Below are 24,818 nucleotides of genomic sequence, written 5' to 3' on the forward strand. Positions count from 1 at the left end.
AACCATTTATTTATTCCCAAAGAGACAATCTGGGATTTTGAACATAAAGCAGTTTTTATTGTCCAGTCAATGAAATACTTTGTTATCTATTGAGGATTTCTTCTGAAGTGCATGTAATTGCTTTCAAAACTGAATATTAATCAGCATATTTCACTTCTAAACTCTGATTTGAGAATTAATAATGCTTTGCAACCTGGAAGATGCAAGATACTCAGTGATCAGATTTTACAGGAGCTAATGAGCTTAACCTGTACCAAGACAAACTGAGGGAACATATGGGAATATGTTTAGTAAACTTTGCCTGCAGACCAGCAGCACCTTTGTGTGCAAAGGCGTCCTCAGTGTTTACCTGCTTTCTAACTTATGTTGTGCCAATCAGAGAAATTTTGTCCTTGTCTGAAAGCATGCAATCCTTTTTTGTGGGGATCAAACTAAAGTTGGTAAAAAAGACCAAACAGGCTGACAGAAGTGAAGGAGCACAGCAGGTGGGTTTGCTCACAGCTTTTATCCATCAAACATACTAAGAAATCAGTAACCTGCAGGCTCCACTTCCTGCAGTCTTCCAGGTGCGGAAAATCTTTCAGATTCTGTGTCATTACAAAGACGGAAACATCATGGTGTTTTTATTCGATTTATGTCCCGGGTGTCAGAGTACATAACGTGCCTGAAAGCTCCCAAAAAAGCAGGAAGGCCGCTGTATCAGCAAATACCGTTTGACATCTATCTCTGATCCAACATCAGTTGGAAAATGTTCGCCAAAACACTGCAGAAACAAAGCGCTAACCACCATACTATCTATCTTTTAGTCCACCAGTCAGATTGTGTGATGTCAGTTGATGTGAGTCCAAGTGAGACGCGTCTTTGATGTTGTGTGCCGTGTCATGAGCAGTGCAGCTGCCACACATCAGAGCAGAAACAGCAGGGGGCTTCTTTTTACGGACTATTTGATCTGAACAACCACCGAAAACACTGGAGATTATGAAACATAGTGAGAAGAGAAGAAGACAAGGATGCAGCTATTATTCATTGATGAAAAACTGCTAAATTTTATATGTGAATAATGGGGGGGGGGGGGTTTAACTGAGTGAGCGATGGACTACTTAAACTGTGACACTGGCCCATGGCACATGGCACAGGTCTGAGGCTTCTCATGTTCTTTATCAAGATAATATGATGTTCAGTTAAACCTTAATTGACTTTAACGTTGGTATATTCTTCTTTAACACCACATGTGATGTCAACACCCTGGGGGATAAGGCCGTTTTAAGGATTTTTAAGGGATTTTTAGGGATGTGTCAGCAATCCATGTGCAAAGCTCCAAAGTATTAACACTGGATGGATTTTGAGGTAGATGCATGCAGAACTAACGGCATTAAAATCACTGACACTTGCAGTAGATAACAGTGATTATCACATGAAGGATTATCTTGCACCTGCAAGGTGGGATATATTAGGCAGCGAGTGGACTCGAGTGGAATTATTTGAAAGTGTATCAAGAATGATTTATAAGCCATATAACAGTTCAGTCTTGAAATAGGCTGTGATTTTACCCACCTTCTCTCCGGTTCAGCTTAGCAAAGCCAGGGCCATGACTGCTGGACAGCTGTGAGGAGCTTCGAAAGGACGATGGCAGAAGACCGGATATGAGTGGACTGTCACACATCTCTGGTAGTTGCACGGCAAACACAAATGGACATGTGACGGTCAGTATCCAAACAGAAAACATGAAAAACAAAGATCATTATTCTGTCTCTTAGCCTGGTTGATGCAGGGTCGATGTGAGGACCTACTAGACAAGTGATGCATTATAATTAGACAAAATCAAACTACACAGTAACATGACTTGCAGACACAGCTGCATGTATGTAAACATGAGATTTACAGATGGTTTCAGGCACTACATGAACATGCATAATGCACATCCATCATAAGCTACACAGAAAAGTGCACATTTATGTCTGATAGAGCTTGCTTTAAATTCCTGGTGATGAAGTAAACTGAAGTCTTAAGTCAGTGGATGTCTCCTTTGGGCTGAGAGACAAATATGTCAGATAACTGGAAACGAAATATCTAAAGGTGAAATTATGCACATTTTAGAATCGAGGAGCGTTTTTACTGTGTTTAGACTCGATTTAATCCGACTCATGCTTCCTGCTTTGATCTTTGATTTTTGCCCATAAAAGCCGCTCACTCTAAAAATGTGACTTTCACAAGACTTTGTTATTATCGAGCATTGTTGTACTTTCTTTGCATCATTCTGACCATGTTATTTGTTCTCATTAGCATAGAAAATAGCATGTTCAGAGTAAAAAAAGAGTGTCTAAAACAGACCTGTCCAAATTCAGGGAATTTGTAAATGTGTACACCACTGCAGTTCTCCTTGGAAAAAAGTAAAATATTGGGATCGGATATTAAAGAGAATATTTCTTCTTGTACACATAAATCCACCAATTCAGAAATTTTAAAGGTTTCCCACACATATACAAAAATTAAAGTAGATGTGAGTATACCACATATTCTTAAGACTTAATTTTGAATCAATTACTGTATGACAGCTGTTATATCAAAACCAGTCTTTGTTCTTTCATTTCATATTCAGCTTGTCTTTCTAATTATCATTTATCCATCTCTCATACTTGGTTCTCTTGAGAAATGTCAGCCTTCTGTTTCATATTGAATTGAAATGAATAAACTTTATATATCACTTGCGGGAAATTCTTTCGCCGCAGCGCTCAAGTGCATAAAGTACAAAAGATTAAATATAACAAGAGTGTATATCAAATTTGATGTGACATGTATTAACAAATTTGGTCTAACTGTTTTTCAGGAGGATTTTTGTCTGTTTAAAACTACTTTTTCAATGAATTTGGCTTGTGTTGATGCTGAGAACAAAAAAAAAAGCAAAGAAAAGGTTGAAAATGTATTAGTTTCTATATCTCAAAACCAAATTCTCAATGCATGTTCTCAATGCATGAAAGTTTTATAGTTTTATTTACTTTTGGCTGAGGTATGATTTCCCCATGAGATCAACTTGGCAGATCTTAACCCTCTGGAGTCTAAGACCTTTTCAGAGACTTTGAGGCAGTTGTCACCACCTTGACATTTTCAAGTATTTCAACTAACTGTAAACATCTATGCAAAAGTGACACATATGGTTGTATTCTGAAAAGCCTAACAAAAAACAATATGAGAGTGAAGTGAATGTAATACAAACAAGTTTTATTTAAATTGAGGGGAAACACAACTGTACAAAAAAACAAGTTTTAGAGGTCTTCAAACAGTGCAAGAAAACACACTATAAATATATCTAGCCAAGACTTTTGAAGGTTGAACCTTGTAAACAAAAGTGTTGGCTGCATAAAAGTAAAAAGTGCAGTCAGAAATGTTTTTTTGTTTTCACACAAACTGTAAAAAAGTAATGGTAACTCCAAGCAATGTCTCTGAGAGTTGAATACTAATTAGATGGGTGTAACACCCCTGATTCCCCCCACCCCCCTGTCACTCTCCATGTGATAATTGTCTGTCACTGGCAGGACATTGCTGCCTTCCCCCACATGCTGGCTGAATGGGGCGTGTTCTCACCTGTGAATAGCCACTCAATCACCTGGTACTTTACATGTGAATAGTGATAGGTGTGGCCTTGGAAGCTGCTGCAGTGAGACAGTACAGAAAATCCAAAGATTTCTGTTCACTCTCTTTAAAAAGGGACAGCTATATAATTTATTTAAAAATATATATATTTGAAAACTAGAAGTTTCAAGGTTTTTAATGGTGTCACTTATATGTTTCAATGACAAAAACTCACAGAGTTACAGATGTGTTTTTGGAGATGTGTCAAAAATGCCCACCGGTGGGCTTTAGACCCCAGAGTGTTAAACTTGCATCAATATACTGTCTATAGCCCCTTTCACACTGCGACCCGCTACCTTAGCGGGTCCAAATTGCACCTTCGACCCGCGTCGAGCAATGTGAACGCTTGGCGTGTCAGGGTGACCCGTGTCGCCTGAAGCCGAGTTCAGGGGGAGTTGCCTAGTGGCAGAGCGTCACACGAAACACATAAAATGCTGGGCGTGTACAATGACGTAGTCACAAGCCATGCGCCGGAGGTAGGGTTAAATACACCTGTCTGCATCAAATTTTTCAAACAAACGATGGCGGGACACCTTGAAAACTCGTTTTTGCAATGCAGTTCATGGAGATGTTACTTTATGGTGCGTCTTGCTGCGTGGGAAACCGCGCTCTCCCATCTTTCTCGCCAGCCCTTCCAGCAGAGGTCCATCCTTCACCGTCCCCGACATGTGGCGGTAAATAACGTCCTCTGCTCGGGGGCTGAGGAGCTCGCGGACCTCCTTGTCTCACCAGTTGGCCATATTAAAAAATGCCTCGAACTTGATGTAGGCTAAAACAGAGTAAAACTTGTCCTCACCTGTCGCTGTTGTTCTGAATCAGCTGTCCATTCTGTCTTTTAAACTCCTCACGTCACGCCCACGTCCGACCCGCGTCGATTGTGTTCACATCAAACTCGGCTCGGCAAAAAGACTAGGGTCCGACGCGGGTCGAAAGGCGAGTCGAGTTGACGCGGCAGCCCGGGTCGGCAGTGTGAACACAACAGCGGACACGCTAAATTCGCGAATTAAACGCGGGTTATTCGGCAGTGTGAAAGGGGCTATTGTTACAAGAAGCACTGGGATGGTTGACCTCTTTTCCACTTTCAGTGGTTAGAGTGGCTTCACTAATTGATAAAAGATGTATGAGAGTAGCACAAGACGAGAAAATATCTTTATCAGTATTCTAACCATAAATTTCTGCTGAATTCACTTTGTGGTCCAGCGGCTGATTGAAATTACTGGGAAATTGAAAATGGAGGCAACTTTCAAAGCACAAAACAAAATTTCCTCCTGAGCTTAGACTGCTGAAGTTAATGGAGCCAAAAAGGTCCACTAATAAAGCAGCAGGGTGTAGAAGCACATCCTGGAATCAGGTTAAACTCCACACTGTTAAAAAATGACCATGAAAATAATGAGGGACATTTTGTGAAACATCAAAATGTCAGACATTTCTGTTCATGGCAAAGCTTTACACCTCAGACAGTGTCATAAGTATAAAGAACTTGCCTTAAAAACTCTAATGAATTTGGTGGTGGGGCAGGTATTTCCTTCAAATCTAAACTGTCAGTTAGAAAAGACAGTCTACAAATGTTCACCACATATTAGACATTAAACACATATACTGGCCATCTATGATTATACATGATGTACATAACCATGTCGGGTGGAGTAGAGTTAGATGAGCCATTTTTTTACTCCTCAAGATAAGGGAATATTAAACATAAGTACAACAAAAGCCTATAACCATATCTTAACATGGTTACTACCAATGTAACTACCAGAGGAGTCTATCCCAGCTGCCACAGGGGGCGAGAGGCAGGGTACACCTCGACAGGTCGTCAGTCTAACTCAAGAGTGGCCCCAGCAGGGATTCGAACCGGGAACTCTCTAGCTGTGAGGCAGTGATGCTAACCACCATTAACCACTGATAAAATCTTTGAAGATCTAATTCTATTTCTAATTTTTCCTTTTCAAATAACCTAACATTCTTATTTTTTATAAAACAACATTAGTATAATGCTCTCCAACTTTCTCTTTATCCAAGTAGGGCAGTGAAATCTGAAATGTTACTCCCTCCTTGCAGTTCCTCCAACCTCTAACTGTTACAATGTCAGTTGTGGAAGATTATAGAGAACCCAAGTTAAAGATCAACAGTCTGGAAGCCAAAAGTGCGGCTGAGTTTGGAATCCATGAACAAAGCTGGAAATTCGAAAAGCTTAAATAATAGAACAACGAGGCAGGCAGATAACCAGACAAGAGGGAAACAGAACATTGGAGAAGATCAATGGTGAAAGCAACGCAAGGCAAAAAAGAGCATATATATATATATATAAATATACTGGGGCGCTAATGAGTAAGTGACTGCAGCTGTGACAGATTGACAGAAGGCAGCTGTGGGTGGAGCTGAGGACAACTGGGGGAATTAAACACTGAGGACTGAAACGACAACAGAAAACATGGGAAAAGCTCGAACAAAATACCAACCAAGAGCACAGAGACCGAGAGACAAAGAAATAATTAAACCAGAGAAAAGATGAAGAACAAAGGACAGAAAATCAGTTCTCAAAAGCTATGGACCATGTTTACCCCACAGCATTGGGCTCATTTTGCCCCACAGTTGATATTTTTTGGGGAAGGAAAACTGCGTAGCTTTAGCTTTAGCCTGGCTAAAGCTACGCAGTCTTGATGAGATGGTGGTCTGGGAACTAGGTGTGCATTTTCTCGTATTTGAGGCGTGGTTTACAAATGCCTAGAGCCGTTTATTGGGCGCTACGAATGTCTATCAAATGGCGTCTGGTTCTTCCCATGCTGCTTTGCGCGCGATTCATAGCCAATTGTATCACTTATACCAGATGACGACAGAAATTCGACGAGGAAGAAGAAGAAAAAAAAGTAAAATAAAAGTAAACTTGCGCTCTAAGCTACTTAACCCATTTTAGCCTAAGCCCTTTAAAAGGTGCCCTCTGCCTATTAAAACCTAAATATCTCAGCCTCCGAAGCACATAAAAACATGAAATAAGTTGCAGTTAAAAGCTAGGACCCTCATCTTGCATTAGAATGTGCTAATTCAGCTCTACCATCCCCACATTTTTAATAAAAAAGCTCAAATCTCAAGAGCCTGAATGCAGCGTAAATGTCGCTCCAGGCGCCAATGGGTTAAAACACTTTCTAAGGCTGCATTGAAGGGTAACGTTGTGTCCGCTGCCATGTTGGATTAACACTCTACAAGCTTCGGTGTAGCGCATAGACGTCGTCATCGTCTTGCTGCCCCCCCGTTCTGTGATTGGTTCCCAAATGCAGGCAAAAATAAGGGCGGTGGTTTCCAGGCTGACTTTGCAGTGAGAATGAAATCGCGCGCAAAGCAGCATGGGAATTCCCAGGCTAGCGTAGCTTACCAATTCAAGCTAACATTTAGCTAAATTATTTGCATGGTTTTATATGCCGACATATTACCAACATGCAACATAATTGTTGTTGCAGCCATTTTATTTGACATGTCAGAATCACTTCTACCGTATGCTGTTTCATTTTACAGTCTGGCAGAAATGATGGGTGTTTCCAAAATGAATGGATGTCAAGATACAGAAGGTGGGTCAACATACCCAACTGGCTCATCTTACCCCATTCATCACTACATACATACAGAAAGTGTGTTGAGGATAGTCTACGTGTTTAAAATGTGCCAGGGCAGAGAAACAATTCTTCTGAGGACATCCTCAGTAGTCTTTGTTTTCTTTATGTGGGTGTTGATGCACATAAAGTCAAAGCATAAAAAGAAAAGTTAACCAAAAGAAAGTTTAAAAAGATAAAACTGAGATCTCAGGCTCAGTGGAAGAGAGTTCCAGAGTCTGGGGGCCACTGTTGCCTTGTATGATGCACAGCCAGCAGGCCCTGATAACATGGCCCCAGGGACCTGCTGGGGACGTATGGATGTAAAAGTTCTCTGATGTATGCTGGCGCTTGTCCATGCAGAGCCTATAAAAGTCAAATAACTCATAACCGACTAAAACATCCGTCCATTAGAGTATGTGAGAGTCTCTGTGAACAGTAAACATACAACACTTTTCTCTCATTTCAACAACTCTGCAGCGGTCAAGCAGCAGCTGCTGGAGACTTTTGCCAATGTCACAAATAATTATTGGACATTTCTTTGTAACATAACGGCTCCACTGAAGCAGAGCCTTGGCAGGGAGTCTGTTTACAGAGATTAGCCACACTGTGTCATGAAGGTCTTCAGAATTATTTTCTATCATTTAGAGCTTTACTCAGAATTAGCATTTCTTTCATTACAGTGATTAAGTGTCTTTATTATTTACAACAGTCCCCAAAAAGTCGAGATGTCCCCAAAAAGAAATGTAGAGTACAAGACCTTTACATCTTGCTCAAACATTTAATTTGGCCCAGTGGGCTTAATTTTCCTCCAGTCCGTGGAGCACTTCTGCTCAGTGCTTTTCAAGTATGTCTAATAAGAGGAATGTGCTAAGATCTAATGCCCCCACACAGCCATCTTTTTTGTTTTTATACACAAAACATCTTTTTGTGACTTGGCAGTTTGTCCCCCAAATTAGTTTAGAGCATAATTTATTTTATTTATTTTATCTGTTGGAACCATTTTTCATTGTAGGAGAAGTACAGGACACAATCGTCTTAAGCCAATTTCAATGCACACAATTCCTCCTGTAACCTCCACTTGCTGTGACTTAGTCCCTCCCACCTGAGATGCAAGCAGAGGACGGAGGTTTTGTCACAGGGACTTAAGGGGTCATGTCTGTGACTTCTTAATGTGACCTGATGCTCTGTAATGTTGAGGAAATTAAATCGTGACGCAGTTAAAAACCCCAACAGAGCTCTTTGGAGTCATTTCAAGGTTTCCACATCTGCGTGGTCAGACCAGTTTCAGCTTTGGTGACATGCTCATGCATCCATTCATGTGATGGAGGTGTGAGTTGATCTGTAATGTAATGGCTTGCACTGAGTTAAGGCCTCAGTATGCTTCTCCGTCGCTGTGTGCAGATAGTTACACCAAACAAACCAACAAGTCAAAGTCACTGCCTTAGCTACATTATATTTTGCACTTATTACTGCCTTCTAAGTTCTCTTCTTGTGTCATTAAATACTGTTTCAGATCTGCACTCGTACTGGGACAGCTTTTAAACTGTAGCTTTAATAAGTGGCCATTATTAGTGTCATCAAATATTAACCCTAACAAACAGAAACAGAAAGTAAACATTTCAATGGCTGGATTGATAACAAATTCATTTTTTCAGGTTTTTACTCTGATGAGGACAGTTACGATTTAGAGCTCATAGACCTGAAATAAAGCCCTTCATCCTACTGCTGATGCATTCATTAAAGTTTAAACATAGACCTAATATAGTGAAAATCCCTAGAAATGGAGCGAGTAAGCAGTGCATGCAATATACAGCACTGAACTTTCACATCACATTTGACATTTCTGCTTTGTAGATGTCACTTTAATTATGATTGACTAAATTCTGAAATGCTCGATAGAGCTTTTAGCAAAGGCCACCATCCGCTTCGCAGCAGAGACTGAGGATTTATGAGAACTACTCAGAAGTAATAGAAATGACGATAATGCCAAAGTCCCTGTAAGCTGTGCCATAGGTAATAAAATGATAAGTAAAATAAGCAATGAAAAGTGACTGTAGACGCTTGCTGTTATGACGTGCATGTTAAAGTTCAATGCCCCACATTATTCTCTAAATACAGATAGAACAGAGCAGTTATTCTGGCTCTACAAAGGAACTTTGTCTGTTCATTGAGCTGTGAGGATGGGCACCTCCACAGTAATAATACTCATATATTGCTTAAGTACTATGTATTGCTCAGCTTACCTTCACCAAGTACTTTTAACGCCTAACAAAGTAGTACAGTTGCACAGCAAAGACGGTCAAAATCAAGATCAGAGGTCAAAATAAAGACAAAAAAACAGCAGGTTGGACATGAATATAAGTTGAACACATAGAAGTTTAGTCTCCCTCCTGCCCTCTAACCTCCTTATGCAGCCATTGTACTCGTTCAGAAACCATCACTGTAGAATGGCATATTTACTGTTGAAGCAGAACAAGTTTTGTTCATCTGAAATAGATGAAAAAGTGGCATCTGGGTGTTGAAAACTGATTCAAGGAGCTCCTGGAAAAGCAGTGTGTGATGAGTTGGAAATGAGAATGGGTTGGGTATGAAGAGGAAGAAGCTGGAGATACAGAGAATAACTACAAGGGAGAGCATCAACTACGAAAGCTAATTTGCAGACAGCTAAACCGTTAATTATTTTGGGTCGGGATGCGATACGTCAAGCAGAAAAAGCCCAATATCAAGAAGCTGAAGGGGCATATTGTCTCCTCTTGTAGCAGAGTCAGACGTACTTCGATGAAAAAAATCAATTCCTCTTTGATGCTTACACTGGGACAGCAGTTTAATTACATATAGGCCAGTCAGTGACTGCATTGCTGCCATCCATTTATACTGAATGAGCAAATGTCACTGAAATATTGACCAAGCAACAAAATCCACGTTAAAAGAAAGCAGGAGTGGTAGAAGATGCCAGTGCAAGTAACACTTTCCAGACCAAGACCATGACAGCTGTTTCTTCACTTTATAATTTCTTAATTCTCTAATTCTCTCTTTGCTTTAGGTTCCACTTGCTCTTTATGCTTCCCATCTAGATGGCTGAGGTTTGGCAGCACGATTAGCTTTAGGCGCTAAAACTGCTAAATCTGCTAAAACTGCTAAAACTGCGACTTGGTTCGGGTCAGAAATGGAAACTCTCAGATTAAGATTAAAAGAAGATTGAAGCTGAGCTATATAAAAAAAAAAAAAAAAAAAAACATTCCTTCACAATATTATTGTTATTGCATTGTGTTGGTTGCCTGGTGACACATGAACACAACTAATATTATGTCTGGAGAGGCCAGACCTGATTATTGCAATTCACCCTCCTGAGACAGTCAAACTTTGAAATATATTAAATGTATTTCTGATATGTATTTAATGATACATGTCAGCCAGACGCCAGAAAGTCTTAAGAGACCTTTAAAGGAACCACATGTTGAAAAACGGAGCCAGAACTAAATGAATTGTTCTGCACCTACAAAAGGAAACTGGCTTATTTGCTGCCCGTCTTACAACATTGGCATTTAAGCTGTATTAACCTCTGTACAAGGTATTAAAGAATACTCTACTCTTTACGACTGTCTCCAGCCTCATCGATTCTACCTCTCTGAGGTAATTTGCCTCTTGGCACTGAAGACGTTAGAAAGAAACCCTCCTAACAGTTGGACGGACAAGCAGAGCAGAGCCTGTACCGATAACACCTGCAGAACAGTCATGATAAAGAAGAGATCGGCTGAATCATATAAAAGTTATTACAATCTCTGCTCTGATTTACATGTTCAGAAAGTGTTTTTTTTTTAAATTGATGGTTTCAAACAATCAGAAACTTCAATAAACAACCAAAAAGCAACAATAAAAAGATAGCGGTTGTAGGTTTATCACATTAAAAACCCACAGCTTCTGCTCCGAGCACAAACTGAAGCTTCCTCCCCTCGTGGGACCGCCTGACCCTTCGTACGGTGAAAGATTTTAAAAATACAGCAAGTGCCTGCGGCCACTGCAGGAACTTTTGGGTAACAGGGGTGCTGGAAGTCCTTCCTGCTGGTGCCAATAACGTGTGCACTGATTCTCGTCCTTAAGTGTTCTCACTTCTTCCTTCATGTGCAGTTTTAGTACAAGGACATAATTATAAAACTGCTCTTGAGGCACACATAGTGCAGAGTTTATGGATTCAATAAGCATCTGGCGACATAGGACGAGTGCCGTCCCCATCACAAAAACTTTTCAGATTATTCTACTTTATTGATTAATAATTAACTAAAGCAGCACTCCAAATTCTCTTTGCTGCTTTAACTTTGATCCCACCTACACAGACATACAACCGAAACTCCCTGAAACTGCTTCACTGCTGGAAAGTTTACAGAATTTGGCTCAAGAGGAGAAAGTCTAAAGATGTGATTGCTGAGCCACTGGGAATAATCCTGCTGTCATTGTGCCCTGAAGAGAAGTATCTCTACTGCTTCAGTGAAGTGGAGAGGGAATAAGACATATAACAAAAAATGAACAAAACAAGTAAAAGGCATTAGTGCACTGATGGAGGAGCTGGTTGATGTCCCTGTTTAGCATTTTTATGATGCTAAATATTAAACCCATCAAAACATTAGCCTTTCTTATTGATGGAATGTCTTGAAGTTGCTTGTAGCTTCAAGGTAATGACATGCACTTGAAGGACAAGTACATGTCATTAGCATAATTTGCAGGACACATTAGTCTTTCTTGTCATTTGGAAAAACAAATTTAACATCTGTGAAAATAACCTGAAGGCAAAAAAAATCACTTTATTTCACCAACAGAAGACTGCAAACTGGATCAGAAAACTAATCTGACAACAAAACAACTGTTAACTTATGCTTCTGCCATCCATGCTGGGGTGTCTGTATCATGGTGTGCGTGAGAGTCATTGTGGCACGCAGCTGTGTGTTTCACCGCTAATACAGTCGATACAGAAGGGCTTCACGCCGCAGCTTCATGTCATAAAGACTTTGTAATACATGATCACCTGCTGAGAGGTTTTAAAATAATAATCAGTAGTCTGTCTTACTCTATTGATTTCTAAAACAGTGCACGGGCTGAGCTAGTGATCAGCACTTTGGAGCCGTCAGGGCCTCAGTGAAACAGGCCAACACATTTCCAGCTGCTCTGCTGACACAGCGGTGTGAGCACAGAGTAGCTGCACTGTACTGGCTGTGTTTGATAGAATTCAGAGCCGCTTGCACCCGCATGTTTTTGAAGTCGTACCTCAACAGTTGTCTGATGATCAAGGGTGTGGTTTACAAGAAGTTAGCTGAGAAGGAAGCTGAGCTCGGCCCTGTTCGAGTCCCTCTAGCTAGAGGCTCGTCGCAGCCAATTTTTTTTCTCACAGTGGATGCAAATTAAATGCAAATTAACTGTACAGCCCCACGCTGCACAGTCAGGATTGGTTCAGGGTTTTTGAACCAAAACATATGTCAAGGGAGCATCCTCTTTTGGTTCCACGGATAACATTTTCTTCTTTAACCTATGAAGGAACTTTATGACTTTTCTGGTTGTGTGTGTGTGTATGTTCTTATGTGTGCATTCATAAAATCACACATTGTAATGGTGTTTTTTTCAATGTGCATTAGAATACTTGTGATAAAACCATTTATTCAGAAGTGCTTGAGAAAAGATTATATCCGTATGTCAGTCATGTTATTTTCGGAGTTCAACTCGGTGTGTTGCACGTATGACTGATGTGAAAAGACTGGGCTTTATCCTTGGTCGTACACAAGTTCAGAGGTTTGGCAACAGGTTAACCTTTAACTTTTTGACTTTTCAATGTCCTCTGAATGGTGGACATCCTGAGTGGACCTTTAGCAGATATAATGGAGACCTTTTTGTGTTTGCGGGGTCAAAGCAGAAATCCCCAGCTATTGCAGTAAAAAATCTTACTGACATGTCAACAAGGTTAAAAACTAGATTTTTTTCTTTAGCAAAGGGACACTTAAAAGAATCTAAATATGCTGATTCCCTGATATCTAATCTTTATTAAAGTTCCAGTAGTGCAATTTCAAACAATTACTTAATTGTTTGTGATGTTTGCAAGCAATCGTCACGCTATTTGTAGTTACAGCTGAATTTCCTAACTGACTGTTTATGTTTTTAGGGCAGATTCTTGCTCAAGTTTGTGTTAGTTTGAGTTCAGAATAATGTCTCTATTACCGTAAGCAAAATCCTTAATATTTACAACTGTGGAACAATAAGAAAATTCCTTTAATGCAGATTATTACAATATAATGTTTTAGAGAAGTCCTTTAACATTTGCACAACATTTAACTGGAACTAAACAGTACTCTAACTGGAGAAGCTGGTGAAACTGCAGGTGCGTTTTCCTCTTTCTGTGCTCTCACCCCGCCTCATTGTGTCAGGCATGAAAACTACCTGTCAGATACTTTATCTCTGTTGCATCTTTAAGTTTTGGCTTTTACTGAGCTTTTCCCCTGTGGCGTTCAGTGTCAGCCACAGCCTTGAAGACTAATAACATTTGGACTGCACTCACATTTACCAAGAAGCTGCATCTGATCTAATTACACAATCCTTGGTGGCAGCCTGGAGAATAAAGGGAACAGATGGCAATTTACAGTGTGAAAGAATGTGGAGGTGACGAAGCATCCAGACACTGAATCCGATTCATGCCCAGAACTCTGAATGCACCATGTTGGTCCTGCTCTACTAAAACATGGATGGACAGCTTTCTGTTGATGCATTATACTCGAGCAGGTGGAAATAAAGTATGTTTCAGAAGATAAAATGGTATCACAGTGTAGACAAAAACATGCTTGTGTATGAACAGTTTAGTGCAACATCTTGTGTTTTGTGTTCCTGACAGCTTAATTCTTTTAAATCAAATATTCCTGCTGATCCTCTTAATCATCCTCTTTCTCTTCATTACGACCGTTATCTTCATCAACATTATTAATTTTTTTATCGCCTTCTTCTTCATCTTCTTCACTTTGTTCTAATCATATTTTATTCTCTTCAGTTTGTTATAATTGTCTTTAGCTTATATATTCCATCTATCATCAGCATCATCAACACCAGCATTCCTACTTACTCATTTTGTTCATTATTACTGTCACATCTTATTTTAGACTCCAAATTGATTGGAGATGCAAGTGTGCGTGTTTGTTTACTCTACCTTTTCACTTAATAGAGTTTGACAATATTGTAACAATTAAGAGTGATCTAAGATGATGATATAACTCTGAAGAAAAGGATGAGGATGCGTTTAAAGTGCCAGACATTAGACTACAGACTGATGATAGTTTTATCACTGAACTACTCAGGTTCCTGATTGATGGATCCAAGTTCACCCAGATGACCACTGCGGTTTCATTCTCTGAAGTCACACACCTATACATGACATTAAAGAAGAAACGTGACGGGGAGGGTTTCTCTGACTTTGCTCATCTCATCTCTAACTCCAGTGTCTCATGAATCATTCATCGTCATCACATCAAGGACAGGCTGGTTTGGCAGGCGGGGACTCAGAACCTGTCGTCCTGAGCTCGTCTCCCTGCTACAGCAGAAGGTAGACGTGTACTTAAAAGACGACATGTTTGGACTAAGTTATAACTTTTGTTTTGCATCATTTCGTTCACTTTCCTGTACGCAATTTTTGTTTGTTTTTAATAAAAAGCTTCGTGAGACTGGAAATAAATACACAAATATATAAATGACACAATCAATAAATGTATATGCCAACAAATACTACAAATCGTATTAGTCAGAGAATATATTTTAAAAGCCTGCTGATGGTTTACAAATCCCAGAACGGTTTAGGGCCAAAATACATCTGTGATATGTTCAGAGAATATAAACCCAGCAGAGCTCTTAGATCCAAGGACTCAGGCCAGCTGGTCCAGTCCAGAGTCCAGACTAAACATGGAGAAGCAGCATTTAGCTGTTATGCTGCAAACAAGTGGAACAAACTGCCAGTGGAGATTAAACTTTCACCAAATGGAGACATTTTTAAATCCAGGTTAAAGACATTTCTGTTCTTATGTGTCTATGCATGAAATCTGCACGATATCTTTTAATTTATCTGGACTGTTGCTTGTTTTTAAATTCATTTAAATTATTTTAATTGTTTCTCTTTATATTCTTTTATGTATTTTAATGCTTCTTGCACTCCCTGCTGCAATGCTTTTATTTTATGTAAAGCACTTTGAATTGTTTGTACATGAAATGTGCTATACAAATAAATTTGATTTGATTTGATTTGAAATCAGTAATGCAATAACTGATGTACAGAATGTGAAATGAACTGTTCCTGCTTTCATTTCTGTCTGTATACATTTAACTTTGTGCTGATTCTCAATTTAATTTTCTTTATTACTGAATCATTTTATTTATTTATTTATTATTATATTATTTAATTTATTTCATTAATTTAACCTTCCATTTTCTATATCATCGCCTCACAGTGACGGGGCTCCAGGGCTTTTCTGTGTGGAGTATGCACGTTCTCCCCGTGCATGCCTGGGTTCTCCAGTTTCCTTCCACCGTCCAAAAACATGCATGTCAGGTCAATTGGTTCTAAATTGATTGAAGGAGTGAGAGTGAGCATGTGGAGTTGTTTGTTTCCGTGTGGCCCTGTGATGGACTTGTTCCCCCTGCCTCTCAGATCATTTCAGCTGGGACAGGCTCCAGCTACCCTGAAATGGAATAAATGGGTATAGAAAATGGATGGATTTTCTCCTGCCATTTATTTCTGTGCAACTATTTATTTCCATGTTTTCTTTTTATATTCCTGTATGCATTTGTGCATCATTATGTACATAAGTTGGGTTGTTTTTATCAGTGTCACATTAAGTATTCAGAGGCTTTAGTTCTTTATCAAGAAAATGTCCCCTGTGACTGTCACCTTACAATCTTTATCAGTTATGGCACTTCCCATCTGTATTTACCCCCTAACCATCCATCCAGACATCTATCCATTTTTCTTATACCGGGGGGGGGGGGGCTGGATCCTATCTCAGCTGCCATTGGGCGAGAGATGGAATACACAGGTCACCAGTAAACCACAGGGCCACACACCATCTAATTATGTTATGATTAATTACTACTCTGTATTCTTCCTTATTTATTATCATTACTACTAGTTATTATTTTTTTTTAATGATACTGCATTGAACATATTGTATTCATCTTTTGCACCATTAGTTTGCTATATTGCCAATAAATAAACTATCTCTCCATCTATTACATTATGCATCTCATAATGTGAATATAATGAGAAATGATTTAATAGATGCAACTGATGGAGGTTAACCTCAACATGGCAGGGTACAATTTAAGATTATCGTCATTAATTTCTTCGGGTCGGGAATGAGATCCTTCCCCAAGTGGAGGAGTTCAAGTATCTCGGGGTCTTGTTCACGAGTGAGGGACGAATGGAACAGGAGATTGACAGACGGATTGGTGCGGCGTCTGCAGTGATGCGGGCTCTGCACCGGCCCGTCGTGGTGAAGAAGGAGCTGAGCCAGAAGGCGAAGCTCTCGATTTACCGGTCAATCTATGTTCCTACCCTCACCTATGGTCACGAGCTGTGGGTAGTGACCGAAAGAACGAGATCGCGAATACAAGCGGCCGAAATGAGTTTCCTCCGCAGGGTGTCTGGGCTCTCCCTTAGAGATAGGGTGAGAAGCTCAGTCATCCGGGAGGGGCTCGGAGTAGAACCGCTGCTCCTCCGCATCGAGAGGAGTCAGATGAGGTGGCTCGGGCATCTGGTGAGAATGCCTCCTGGACGCCTCCCCGGTGAGGTGTTCCGGGCCCGTCCCACTGGGAGGAGGCCCCGGGGAAGACCCAGGACACGTTGGAGAGACTATGTCTCTCGGCTGGCCTGGGAACGCCTCGGGGTCCCCCCAGAAGAGCTGGAGGAAGTGGCCGGGGACAGGGACGTCTGGGTCTCTTTGCTCAAGCTGCTGCCCCCGCGACCCGATCCCCGGACCAGCGGAAGATAATGGATGGATGGATGGATGGTCATTAATTTGATGATTATTTTCTCAGTTGAATGGTTCAGAATCTCGGATAAATAATCTTGGAGCTCAGAAAGACTCCATCATAACGTTTTTCCCCGTTCAAACATCTTACTGAACCAAAATACGAGCCAAAACGACAGAAAATTCATACATTTTAAACTGTGAAATATTATTTTTATTTTTATTCAAACAATTACCAAAGATACTTTTAAATTAAGTAAAAAAAAAATAAACATTTCAGCTCTTCCTACATAAAATGTGTCATACAACGCAACCCACATTCCTGTTTTTTGTGTTGCTGAACAAGGAAAGGACACGACACATCCGACCACCAAGTGGGAAAGTCGAGGCTGAGTCCCGCCCTGACCGCCGGTGCCATGAAGTAGCTTTACTTTGAAAGTTGTTTTCTCTGTTATGTTGCAGTTTTACTCATTGTAAACTACCTGCTTAAGGTTGGGTATCAAAAACAAGATGGTTTAGGCTTTGTTAAAAACGACTTGGTTATGGGTAAGTATTTAAAAACAGGTGGTTATGGTTTCATGGCTTGCATTAAAGTTTTTCCTGTAATAATGAATAACGAGCTGCTACCACTTTGCTCAACACACATTACTTTGAAAGTTGTGCTTAATGGCATTGAAAAAAATACAGATTTTAGCTTTATTTTCTCTCTGTCACATTTTCTCGTGAGACACGGCTGTACAGTGATTGATAGATAGATAAGTACTTTATTCATCCCAATTTGGGAAATTATTGTGTTACAGCAGCATACAGTATAAAGATATTTAAACAATTAAAGTAAAAACAAGCAAATAGAATAAAATAAAAAAAAGTGAATGTCTTCATATCGGATGTATTTGTATACAGTGAAGTGCTTTGAGAGGACATTTGTTATAATTTGGCGCTATATAAATAGAATTATATTGCTTTTCAAAATCATCCTAAAAGTAACTAAAGCTGTCACATGAGTGAAGCACAGGTACCCCCATTTTGGTGTTTAGTGCTGTACTAAAGTCAGAGTAATTAATAACATTGTAATCTTTGTTTACACCCCAAATTCATCAGAAATCTCCATTAAAGATCTTTTTTTTTTATTATTATTAATTCCTCTACCTGGTTCAGGTTCAGTTTTAAGCCTCAGCTCGGGATGGCACCATACGAGTGGCAGCCTGCAGGAGTAGCTCTAAACAAGCTGTCTTTCTTTGCATCTCCATGAGGTTATCTAATTAGCTTCGTTTCTCTGAAACCTGAGATTTCTTAAACACATTGCTATGCTATGTTTGATGCTTTCCTGTAGGAATGTTTTTTTGTTGGTAATGATCCATGATCCATAACTTTTGCAGCTGGAAAATTGTTTGCATGTTGGAGCAACTGATTTCCAAAGAAAAGTGTGGAATAAGACCCCAAAACCAGACTGGCTGAGGAGGAGATGCTGTGGGTGCAAAGCAGGAAAAACATGGAGAGAAAAGAGGAGAAAATTTAAACAAATTCCTCCCCTGATCATTGTAGGAAGTGTGAGATTACTGGCAGATAAAAACGACTTGGAGAGCTGACTAAGACATAGCAGAAATATTCTGTTTTACCGAGACCTGGAGGCAGAAACACCTCTCTACTCAGAACTCTTTAAGATATATATGGCCAGGCAGTGAGGTAAGGAGGAGGGTTTACTAATAACAGATGTTGTAATCCTGGACATGTTATGGAGAAGGTGCATCTTTGCATCCCAGATGCAGAACTGTTGGCTGTGATTTCCTGTCCATGTTGTCTCCTGACAGAGTTCACCTGTGTCACCTGTCAATGCTCCGTGTGCACTCAGCAAAGTTATTGCCAAGTTACAAAAGAACACCTGATCCATTGATTGCGCCCTCTGAATATTTCTGCCGCACCTTCCTTTCTGCTGCACTTTCTACATGTTTGTCAGCTGATTTATATAAAAACCATATCTTTAATAATCATTTATACTGCAGCAATATCATTTCTCCTCTAAGATTGATAAAGTATTATTGAACTGAACTGACTCGACTGTTCCAACCTCCAGCTGTCACTCCAATGCTGAATAACAGGACGCGCCAACATCTTCAGATCAGTGTTGATCCTCAACCCACAATTCCAGCCAACAAGCCGAAGAATGACGCTTCCTCTGCTGGCTCTCTCTGGATGCAGCACCTTCCGACACCCTGGCAACTTATCTTTGGGGGGGCGTTATCTTATCTCACACACACCACAATTTTAGCCACTGTGTAAAATTCCTTAGTTGCCCTGTTATATATATATATTAAATACATACGAGCTTCTCACACTGACACGTGTTTATGCAAAAACCCGACAAATGAACACAGACACACCCAGACAGACACACACACAGGTTCGGAGAGCTGAGATGTTATCTGTCATTAGGCTGCGATCAGAACACACACTTCACTGACTCCACATCAGCTGAGAAAGGAGATAACGAGGCCTGGAGAGATGGAGTGAGGGAAACATTGTCTGCACCACTTCTGTGTGAGAAGACAGAGCAGTGTGGAAGCCCCCTTTGCTTCATCATTTGATACTTTATTATCTTACATCAAGCGTGCTTGATTTAAGGCTGAACTGGTAGAGATTAGTTAGAAAACGCTTCAGAATAGCATGAGAGCATTATTAGACTATGACAAGTTTTTACTTCACTGTATGATTGTAAGCAGTGTTGTGCATTAACGCGTTGCTCTTTCTCGAGGCATTGAACGACATTGTTGTCGACAGTAGACGTGTGGTGCTTAATTGTTCCTTCCTCTGACCTTGCAGCGACTTCTGCCCCCATCACATCATAGACACATATAACTAATGCAACTGCTTAAAGACGATAACAGATGCATGTAGTTATAGACGCGTGCAAAACTACACAACGACGTCACCACAGCAGACAGCAAGACATAAATCGACACAAAGCCGAGTACCAAAGCAAAAGCAGGCTTCAGAGGGGAAAGATAACGGAGGGAAAATGACTGAGGCCTGCCGGCTAAATCTGAAGGATGAGCAGACCAACAGAAAGCAGCGAGTAAGCTAACGTTGAACTTGAACAGCTTATTTAGCTCACATATTCTCACACTGACAGTGAGACAGGGATAAAAGAAGAGACTTGTTCTCTTATTGTCATGATGTCACCTCTCTTCTCTCACCTAAAATGGCTTTTCGTCTCTTTATTCTGAACACCTGTTGGGATGAATTTAACTTGATACGATGGCGTCCTTCAGCAGATGAGAAGGACTGGCTCTGCATGCAAATAAACTAAATGTGTCCACAAATGTTGAAAAACTTTGACACGTTGAAAAGCTTTTTCATGTGCACGTTGTATTAAAATGTTTCCCTCATTTTAAATTTTTTTTTCCTGTCCAAGGGATCTCTTAAAAGGTTGAAGAATCCCATTTTGGATGACGTTTTTTGTTGAAATTGGGGGCTTTTTGTCACCATAGCATTGAATGTAAGGTTAATGTCGACCAGACATTGGCTTGCAAAGCCATATTATCTTCATTTTCCTCCTCTCTCTGTTCCAGTCAGAGGCTCTGCTGTCATCTTTGCTATTTCACAACCATCATTCCTTTTTTGACCTTGGTGATCCCACTACTGAACCACAACTGCTCTCCCGACACTCACAGATTGAACTTGCAGCCAGTGGCAGGTGCTGACTTAGCAGTTGCATTGGTGCAACATCACAAAATGAGTTATTCTTCATGCATGACTTTGACCCAGAGAGTGAACAGATACAAAATGCATGAACTATACGCATCTTATAACACAATCATGTATTTACTGTTAAAATATTACATTTAACTTACACGCTTATCCACAGAAACCCATAAAAATGAGTCAATAATCATGATGATTCATTAAAAATGATGATGATTAATATCTTACACAGGAATGCGTATCTCTTTGAAAAGATTACATGAGTTCCAGTAACTGTTTCTATTTCAGTTAAAGTAACACGCATTATTATTCTCATCCCATTGTAATGCTTCCTCTACAGCAGAGTCATCAGCACCTCCTGCTGTTTAAATACATGTGAATTAGTCCTCATTCAACATTAATGACTCGATGATGGTTTAGCTGACATTAGGGGATTTTAATACTTATTGCCCACATTGTGAAATATCAGGATGTTCTCAATCCACAGCTGCAGTGTTAATGTTACAAGAATGAGTAAAAAAACTTTTATCTTATTAGATTATTTTATCTCTTTGCATACAAAGTCAAAATAAAATGCCATAAAATGTTAAGATTGATAGATCTTGTATAAGTAAAGCAGAACTAATAATGTCAGATTTGATTACTATCAGGGGCCTCAGATGTCAAGTAATTTAGTCATGTGACAAATCCAGAGAAATACACTTCTGCTTCAGCGCTGAGCATGATCACAGTGACCAGCTGCAGACACAGAAACATCTACCCTTCCACAGAGGTTATACATCCTTTGTTACTCCAATAGCTACAGTCAAACCTTGCCTGCGGCATTGGCTCAGCATTAACACAAAGTTCTGGTCTCTGGAGATTATTAAGTGGATGATGCACTGTATGTTTGCTCTCCATGAGGGCAAAAATAGGTTGCAAGTACAGCTTATTGATTTGAAAGCAAGCAGCATTCATTTTCTTTTGCATGTAGATGATGATTGGCACTCCATTGAGTCTTGGAGGGCAAAGAACTCTCTTCATCTCCTTTATTTCACTCTGTTTAAACCAATAAATGCACCTTTGTGTAGCTGCTGGGGTCCGTCAAGTGGAATATAAATCTCTTGTGGTGAGCTCTACCATTTCTGTGTCCTATTCTGCCCTCTCTGAATCCCTCAGTGGCACGCAGTTTCTTTTGATATTTAATAGATCTATTGTGTTCAGGTATACCTCTGATAGCCATATTATTCAACTGTGTTAGCTGTGTTGTCTTCAGAACAATGTGTGATCTGGAACACAGTGATCTAATGGGCTGCTGTGGCCAAAGTTTGTTAGTTGGGTGTGTATTACCATTTTCCAACTCAATTAAATTTGATACAACAGTCAACCTGTGACCACTTCATGAAATGCTGTGAGACCGTGTTACTCTGTAGTTATTTCATGTGCTTTTACACCAAAAAAGGGCAAAAGTCGTGTCTATGAACTCAAATCAACTGACTCAATTTATTTTGTTTCATGGAAGAAAAAATGTACAATGAAAAGTTAAGAAAATCAAGCTGCTTCATCTGAATTTTGCTTTGAACAACAAGTGAAATTTGTAGGGAAAACCTTTCGAAATGCTTATTTTGCTTTCTGCTTTACAGACCCACAGCTATACTTCCACAGCATGCAGATCCAGTGAACAAGGTGGAAACATTACAGCTGTGTAATGTTTCTCCTTCACTTGGCACACTCGCATGCTTTCTGCTCGGACTCCTGCTGCACTCAGTCACATGTAAGCCAGTGCAGGAATTATGCATGACACAAAATCAATGCGAAAACATTGCTGTGCATGTTCACAAAATTAAAATGCTTTTCAGAAAACTCAGCGATGTAACGTGAACAACAAGCTCATTTTTTATAAATTACAAAAATAACTCGCATCTAATCTTTCTCAGACTCTCTGAAATAAACATAAACTGAAGAAAAGCTCCACATCAGATTGGTCAGTACTCACCTGCTTCTGTGTCCCTGTGTGAGTTGAAAAGTATCAGGACGACCTGTGCAATAACTCTCCATACTTTTTTACTCCTGAGATCCATGATAAAGTGGAGGGATGCTGCAGAAAAGCCCAGACAGTGAAGGAGAGATCTGGTCTGTGGTTCTCCTCCTCTTCACTCCACTCTTCCACACTCTCACAATGCCTAGATCTTTGATGAGTTTTACACCTCGGCGTCCTTGGCGTTCTTCAACATCCACTTGGCTCCACAAACACCAGAAAGCTGCTCTCTGTACGGCTGCACTCTGCAGAATGAAGGGAAAGAAGAGGAGGCGAGAGGTACAGGGAGGGAGGGATCGACACAGAAAGAGAAAGAGCTTTCGCTACTGTCACAGCACCCGACCACAGCACTTTAGTCCAAAGGACTTTAAACATATTGTGGTTTGCTACAATCCTTCAGGAGAAAATCCACGGGAGGCTACAATATTGTGCTCTGCTGATTTGTTAAAGAGCCATCTCAGGTCACCATAGGCATTGGGCTGGTGCTAACACCATTTGTCATCTTGCAGTTGCACTTTAGGTGATGAGTTCAATGAAATCAGAGGGTAGGGGTCCACTGCAGAGGGACTCAGTCGGTGTGAAACAACACAAGAGGTCCACTGAGAACCCAGTCTCACCAGAAAACATGGAATAGGTATGCTTGTCCACATCCCCTAAATCTATTACTGTCACAGTCCATGGTTAATAACTGTGGTACAAAAGGCAGCGTCCATGTAACATGATGGGAATTCTGATCCTCAGATTGTTCAAACGACATCAGAGTGTTGTTTCAGTCTGGGGGTAACAGTTTGCTGTCTGGGGTAACATGATTTAATCAGAAACTATATGAACATAAACTGCTCCGGATCAGGTCATGAGTCACCATGCCTAAACCTAAGTTACCATGGTGATCAAACCACGTTAAACAAGAGCCACCTTGGTGACACTTAAAACTCTGACTTTCAGCTCAACACGGCTTGCTAAGCCACTCATCTTGCTTACACCCTCGATCCTTGATTAGCACCCCTCCAACCACCCTCCTTACAAGCTTTTGTGGCCAAGTAAACCTTAGCAACATGGGAAAAGTGCACGCCATCACACGGGAACATGGTGATGAAGGACGTCGTCTCAAGCTGTATCTGTGTGGGGAGCAGGGTAAGGAAAGCATGGTGCTTTTACGATTTGTGAGTATTTTGTGCTGTGGTGCTGCATGAATAAACTGCACTGAATGAATTTAGGTTAAAGGGCTGGAAAATGTAGTTTGGAATGGATTTCCAAAGGTTATTATCATTTGTGGCATGATGAACAGAATCAAACGCTTGTATCCATAAGTGGAGAGACGTTAGATTTGGACATGATGAGAAAAATACCGAGGTTGAGTGTCAACAACACAATCGTGTGGTGAAATGTCTGTGAAGAAAACTGAGTTTGGGTCCCTCAAGATGAGCCCTTCACTGTTTGCTGGTGTCGAGCCTACTTGCCACCAGCCAGAGCACCAGGCCACAAACAGCCAGCTGTGGGCTTGCTTACCCAGCGGCTTTAGGGCAGGAATTACCATCAAGAGTGGGCAGAGATAACACATTAGAGAAATAAACTTACCGGTTGACCGACATTCAGGCTGTCTCCCTGTCATGATCCTAGTTATTAGCTTCTTGTTATTTCCTGTTTTATTTCAGTAAATCCCAATCTTTTGTTCATTTCTGTTAGTGTACAGCTTCCCTGTCACTCCTGGTTTCCTTTGCTGATTGGCTCACGTGCCGTTGATTTTATAATCACTCTCTTGGCAGTTCATTTGTTGTCTCCAACCTTCAAATCTGTCAGTAAGTGAGCTCCTTTAATCTGTTCATCAGGCCTCCAGTCATCTTTGTTGGTGAGTGCTTTATGTTTTTAGTTTTCTGTCCTGCCTTGGCGGCTCCA

At 40.4% G+C, this 24,818-nt stretch overlaps 1 protein-coding gene across 1 annotated transcript in view; it reads right to left on the reverse strand.

The window, feature by feature from the left end:
* Positions 1-23,105, reverse strand: part of LOC142397121 (contactin-associated protein-like 4) — an 86,808-nt gene extending 63,703 nt beyond the window's left edge. The window contains exons 1-2 of the mRNA XM_075480470.1: positions 22,881-23,105; positions 1,555-1,665 (exon numbers count right to left, since the gene is read on the reverse strand). Coding sequence (XP_075336585.1) covers positions 1,555-1,665; positions 22,881-22,965 — 196 coding nt within the window. The 5' untranslated portion in view covers positions 22,966-23,105. The remainder of the gene's footprint in view (positions 1-1,554; positions 1,666-22,880) is intronic.
* Positions 23,106-24,818: the final 1,713 nt, after the last annotated feature.

The sequence above is a fragment of the Odontesthes bonariensis genome, chromosome 2 (assembly GCF_027942865.1).
Source record: "Odontesthes bonariensis isolate fOdoBon6 chromosome 2, fOdoBon6.hap1, whole genome shotgun sequence".
In the NCBI taxonomy this organism is placed as follows: domain Eukaryota; kingdom Metazoa; phylum Chordata; class Actinopteri; order Atheriniformes; family Atherinopsidae; genus Odontesthes; species Odontesthes bonariensis.